General features: G+C 46.7%; 1 protein-coding gene across 1 annotated transcript; it reads left to right on the top strand.

Moving 5' to 3' along the window:
• The first annotated feature begins 3,737 nt into the window (after positions 1 to 3,737).
• Positions 3,738 to 4,998, top strand: Defb116 (defensin beta 116). The gene is made up of 2 exons (XM_021192793.2): positions 3,738 to 3,852; positions 4,793 to 4,998. The coding sequence occupies exons 1-2, from the start codon at positions 3,738 to 3,740 to the stop codon at positions 4,960 to 4,962; spliced, it is 285 nt and encodes a 94-aa protein (XP_021048452.1). The 3' UTR covers positions 4,963 to 4,998.
• The last annotated feature ends 1,848 nt before the right edge of the window (positions 4,999 to 6,846 follow it).

The following is a 6,846-nucleotide window of genomic DNA, read 5'->3' as shown; positions in this document are numbered from 1 at the left end:
GACAGGATGTAATCCTCTAAGGCTGCCGTCACCATCTATTTGAGTATGTGACATAACACAAAGCAAACCTCTGGCATGTAGGTGCCCAGCGTGTCCCTTACCTTCTGACAGTAAGCCTTTAGAAGAAAAAAAAAAAAAAGCTCATTTGTTGTCAGGTCCCAGGAGGCCTTGGCCCTGGGATTCCTTGGCTTAGCTCAGAGGCGGCCCAGACTGTTGCTGGCGTCTCACAGTGATATCCCCTCAGCTCCTGGGCCCTTGTGTTCCTTGCTGGATGAACTCAGATAAGACACGTGGAATCTAGAGTGGAAGCTGGGTACCGTTTATTACAGAATAGCATGAGGTCAGGGATGTCAGAGAGCAATGGCTAAAGGGAGCGGTGACAAGCAGATGGCTTGCACAGAGTGAGAGGTGACAGTAATGTCCGGAGAGACCACTGAGCCAACCTCCATGTTTGGGTCGGTGTATACTACTTCTAAACTCTGTAGAACAGACAGACTTCTTGAGAAACGTTTTCCCGTCCAGGTGATTGGCAGGCGCATTTGGGCTCGCACTCTTGAGAGTGAACACGGGCACATGAAACCCGAGGCAAGGGAAGAATTTTATGTTTAGATTCCTGGAAATGGGTTTAGATAGTTATCAATTAATGGCCTTCAGGCAGTTCAGCACATCAAGTCTCTTCCTATGGCTGGGTCCCATCCACTGACCAGCTAGAGACTTGCTGCTGGGTTTTACAATAAAGTCAATGGTTATGGGGGGGGGGTGTTTGGCCCTAATGGCCTTCAAGCCTGCCAATAATTAGCTTGCTATCTAAAAATAGCAGGGTGTTGCATTATGCCCTGAATTATCTGATTCTTATTGTATGATGTGTTGAGAGTCCAAGGTTTTCACTCTTTTCAAGCGATGCTGTTGGTTAGACAGAGGGAAGAAACCATTCAGCGGGGCTGGGGAGATGATGGTTCAGTGGGTAAAGCACTTGCCACACATGCATGAGAAGTGGGTTCTGATCCCTGGCACCTTTGTAAACAGCAGGAGAAGGTGGTAGCCACCTGCAATCCCAGCTTGAGAGACAAAGACAGGCAATAACTGGATTAAGCTGGCTGGCTAGACTAGCCAACCTAATGGGCCGAGTTCAAGTGAGAAACCTTGCCTCAATATATAAAGCAGAGAGTGAGTAAGAAAGATACCTGACATCAATTGCTTATGTCTTCATGTGCACTGCACACACATATGCACGCACACACACACACACACACACACACACACACACACACAACCTTGGACTCATGCTGAAATACAAGGATAGTTCTAGTGGATTATCCCTATGATGTGGCCACTTTTCTAGTTTGGGGAGAGGTTCATGTTTCTTCTTTTAAAGATTTACTTTTAATGATGTGTCTGTGTGGCTTTGTGTACATGTGAGGGCAATGCCTGTAGAGGCCAGAAGTGGGCAACAGAGCCCCTGACGCTGGAGTTAAAGGCAGTTGTGAGCCTCCCGACATGGGTGCTGGGAGCCAAACTCAAGTCCTCTGCAAGTACAGTATGCTTTCTTAGCCACTGAGCCACCCCTCCAGCCCTGAGAGTTTCATATTACTGAAGCTATGAATCAGAGTCCCTGGGCTGATGTAATGGGTCCTCGTCTCCCTAATGGCAAGCCTAGTCCTTTGTGTGCCGTTCATTTAGATATTCAAGCTCATTTGGCATTAGTTCTGCCATAGCCGGTAATATGCCTGCTGGGGAAATTAGCAATTATATCAGTAACCCACCAGTTTGTTTCCCTTGGGTGTTTTGATGATGTTAGAATATCTCTGTTCCTCCAGACTTGGGTTGTAGCCAACTGGTTTCCAAAACCATCTCACTGTCTGGGTAAATATCCACTTTAATATGGGTAGCCAATCCGAGTGCTCACAGAACATGATTGTGGTCTCTTGCGTGTTTCATATTCATGAAGGCATCAGCCTCTAGAAGAGTGGTTCACAACTTGGGGTCACAATCCCTTTGCGGGGGGGGGGTCAAACAACCCTCTCACAGGGATTGCATATCATATATCCTGCATATCAGATTATAGAGAGACTCTTGTATGGAATCCACCTGTCAATATAAAGCTGATAGCCAATTAGCTGCAACAGGAAATAGGAGGCGGGAGTTCTGGCAGAGAAAGAGGAACTCTGGGATAGAGTCAGGCACTGGAGGAGATTCCCCCAAACTCTGAGGAGACAGACACATAACACTGAGCAGAGGTAACCACCATATGACACTCATAGAATAGCATAAACAGGTTAATTAAGTTACGAGCTAGTTGGGTAGCGAGCCTAAGTTTATGGCCTAGGTGTTTATTCAAAAATAATAAGTTTCAGAGTCATTATTTCAGGAACTGGGATACGGGTGGGAAAGCCTGCAATTACATCAGACATTTACGTTGTGATTCATAACAGTAGCAAAGTTACAGTTATGAAGTAGCAACAAAATAATTTTATGGTTGGGGGGTGGTCACCACAATACTAAGAGCTGTATTAAAGGGTCACAGCACTAGGAAGGCCAAGAATCTCTGGGCTGGGGCCCCACAGATGCCCACAGTTGTAGAAGGCTTTGTTCTCTCTTGTGTGTCCCTCCTACAAGCTTGAGAGATGGAAGGAAGGATTTTGAATGTTTATACTCTAAAGAAAAAGCTTAAAGACAAAACCTTACTCTGATTTGGGCATAATCCCACGTATAGAAATATCCTGTGTTGAAAAATAGCAATTCACAAATGCATACAACTTTTATGTTTGGGCTCGATAAAAGGAGGTGAAGTGAGCTGGCCAATAAACTAGACCCAGGACCAATGGCTTCCAACACTGAGAGGTCATCACGGTCCCTGCCTGCTTGGGCGCTGGCAACCACAGCTTGCTTGCAAAAGTGCTCTGACCTGTTGGGCACTAGCTTCCTTCTTCCTGCTCCCCAGGCCCTTGGAAACCACGATTCTGATTTCTGTTTCTAGAGCTTTGATGACTCTGGGTAACTCATATGAGTGGGACTCTGTTGAGGCCTGGCGACGCCAGAGCGTGTGTCAGAACCAGAGACCTTTCCTTTATAGACAAATCAATATTCCACTACACACACACACACACACACACACACACACACACAGGCACACACACAGAGACACCGACAGACACACACAGAGAGACACAGACAGACACACACAGGCACACACACAGACACACATATACACTCACATACAGACATATACACAGGCACACACACGCTTACCATCACTAACCATAAGAGAAATTCATTTTCAAATTACAGAGAGGCACTGTCTCATCCTGAGAATGCATTATATTTCAAAACAAGAGTAATGCTGTTCAGAAATATTGTCAAGAATGAACACAGTCATGGCCTTTTATATCCCTGGTGGCAATAGGAAGTGATTTCCAGGACCATGGAAGACAGTACACAGAAAGAGTGGTAATTACACAAACAGTTATATCTCTTCCCAGGTGTATTCCCCCAAAGAACAGAGCTTTAAAGCCCATGCTCACAGTGACATCAGCCCATGCCCATAGTGACATCGTTCATAACAGTCAGACCTGTTACTCAGTACTGGCTGGAGGGATCGACAAAGTGTGGTGTGGGACTTCTGAGGCATTGCATCCTTCTGCTTGGTTAACCTCCAGTTTTAAAATCCCTTTCAGTTCACTGCCTCTAACCCTGGCCCATTTCCAAACCCGACAGAGGCAGGGCCCTGCTCTGCTGCAATGATTCCTACCCGGTCACCTGCAACACAGCCTTCTGTGCGCCTCAGCTTGCCAGTCGCAAAGCCATACTTCATGGCTGTGGCGGTCCTGCTGATCCTGGTTGACAAGACCGCAGGTAACTCGAGTCTCTCTGAGATTCTGGAGTCTCACGTGTGCTATGGGTATCTCGGCGATGTGCGGACTTGGCAGATCTTTCCGGTAGGTTGCAGATGACGCACTATCAGCTATGTCGAGATCCCCCTTAATTCCCTCTCATGGCAAACCTAGGGTCCTTAGCCCGTGTTCCTGGCACAGTGGAGACTCAAAGCCTGAAGAGTATCAGGAAGTGCTCTAACTGGGGTGGGAGCCTGGTTCGTGGTGTAGGTGTGGGAGGTTGGGAAGAGGAATGACTAGATGTGGGATCATGAGCTGGGGGAGGGGCATGGATTTTAAGACCACAGAGGAAGAGGATGATGGCAAAGGTGAGTAGGTTTGAGCGGGAGACAAGCAGCTCCCTTGTCTTGGCTGACATTCTGGAATCATGTGGACAGTGAATGGTGTTTGCTGCCGGAGGGAGCTGGGAGGGGTTTAGTGAAACTAGGAATTGGGGTAGAGGCAGATCTGTAGATGGACTCTGTTGAATTGATGCTATAAATTAGGGTTGGGTGACTTCTATTGTGCTTGTTTCTGTTGGGTTTTATAAGTGCCATATAATTACTTAAGTAAGTAAGTAAGTAAGTAATTACATTATTAATTTATATAATTTAATAATATATAATTAAATAACATTTCATTTATTTACTAAATGCTTAATGATTTTATGAACATCCCATGTGTAATAATTTTATCATCACAAAACCATTAGGGACTTGGCCTGGTTGTCTATTTCATTGTAAAGATGATGCAGGACCAGAGGGCTGGAGGAAGAAGAGTGGAGCCAGCAAAGAGCAGAGCCCGGGTTAGACTCCAGATGTTTTGACTCTGGGTCCCGTGCTGAAAGGGACTGTTTCATTTCAGTCATGATTTCTCACCCCTAGCGTCACCGCTGCACAGAAACTAAGCTATGTCTTTCCCAGGTGGCCTGTTCGGATTCCTCAGTAGCAAGAGACGAGAGCCATGGATTCCGTGTGAGCTTTACCAGGGGATATGCAGAAGTGCCTGCCAGAAATATGAGATCCAGTACTTAAGTTGCCCAAAGAACAGGAAGTGCTGCCTCAAATATCCTATGAAGATTACCAGCTTCTAACTCTGTGAGGGAGCCTGGCTTGCCCACCACAAATGCTTCAAGCTACTCTCAGGTTTGAATGTCACCGGCATCATCCCTTTTTGTAGTAATTTTTCCCGTGTTCTGGAATATTCTTCTCATAAAAATCCACTCCTTCTCGTGTGTGTCTCTCTCTGTGAGCAGTCATCACTGGCCCGGACAGTTTAGTCTGGTAACTGGGGGCCTTGTAGTATGGAAAGGAATAGTGAGAGGGAGGGAGGGAAGGAGGGAGGGAGGGAGGGAGGGAGGGAGGGAAGGAAGGAGAGTGGAAACACAGGTGAGATACCAGGTACTTCATGGAGTATAAAGGATGGAGAGGAAGGAGTGGCTTGATTATCTGTCCTGTTTGGCCTCATTCTGAAGGCTACAGAAGAGCTCTAACAATTGGATTGAACTCAGACAATCCAGGGACACATGGACAGACTTGTGATATCCTCTCCGTAAATCCCAAAGAGCCAAGCCATAGCAACAAACCTGCCTTGGCTTCCCCAGGACTAATACCAACTGCTTTGTCTGCTGCACTGTCCTTAAGAGGAACTAGAACCAGATGGGCAGGCAAAATTGAGGAAAGGAATTTGTTAAAAATAAATAAATTGGGGTTGGAGATTTAGCTCAGTGGTAGAGCACTTGCCTAGCAAGCACAAGGCCCTGGGTTCAGTTCTCAGCTCTGGAAAAAAAAAAGAGAAAAGAAAAAGACAAAATAACAACAACAACAACAAAATAGATCTTTCTACCCAGTGGACTGTTGGATGTGACTCATCCCTGGGCAGTCTTCCAGCTTTGAAGCTGAGAGTCTGTCTCTGGGTGTAGCAATAAGAGGCAGAGATGAGCATGCTCATGGTCCATAGTATTAGACCACATTAGTACTCGTGTTGTAGATAGGGGTCAGTACAGATACACTATGAACAGCTCAGGACATGCTGGGATGGCCCATTTGTTCTGACTTAGCCTCTCCCCCAGGCGGCACCTAGGGAGGAATACAAGGGTATACATACCCGCTGCACTGAGGGAGCTGATAAGGAGAAGCCTGGAGAAAATGTAAGGAGAGAGGTGTTGAGACTCAGAGATAAGGCTGACCACCTTTGGAATGACCGACTGCCTGTTTCCCATCGTTCACTGGCTGGAGCTGAGGTGGAAAGCAGGCCTCTAGGCTGTTAAGTGACCACCGTCTCAGATGGCTGCCTCTCCGAGTGAATTGCACCTTGAAGACTCAAGTTCTGTCTCTGATCCTTGATCTTTGACCAAGGCAACTCTTTTTTTTTTTTTTTTTTTTTTTTTTGGTTTTTCAAGACAGGGCTTCTCTGTGTAGCCCTAGCTGTCCTGGAACTCACTCTGTAGACCAGGCTGACCTCGAACTCAGAAATCTGCCTGCCTCTGCCTCCCAAGTGCTGGGATTAAAGGTGTGCGCCACCATGCCTGGCCCCAAGGCAACTCTTATAAAGGCAAACATTTCATTGGGGCTTGCTTACAGTTTCAGAGATTCAGTCCATTATTGTCATAGCAGGAAACATGGCAATGCACAGATAGGCATGGTGCTGGAGAAAGAGCACCATGGGAGTTCTACATCTTCATCCAAAGGCAGCAGAAGGAGACTATCTCCCAGGCAGCTAGGATGAGGGTCTCAAGGACCACCCCAATAGTGACACTCAGGGACATCTCTAACAAGGTCACACCCACACCAACAAGGTCACACCTCCTAATAGTGCTACTCCCTGGGCCAAGCATATTCAAACCACCACAGAGGGGCATGATGCCCTGAAGTGAGGCACTGGAATAGCATCTTTTCATCCCAGAGGATTGAGGGATGTTGTTGGGGGAATGTTCTCTCTCCTGTCTTAGTCACTGTTCTATTGCTGTGAAAAGACA

Source organism: Mus pahari, chromosome 3 (assembly GCF_900095145.1).
Source record: "Mus pahari chromosome 3, PAHARI_EIJ_v1.1, whole genome shotgun sequence".
Taxonomy (NCBI): domain Eukaryota; kingdom Metazoa; phylum Chordata; class Mammalia; order Rodentia; family Muridae; genus Mus; species Mus pahari.
This window is presented reverse-complemented; position numbering and strand designations above follow the sequence as displayed.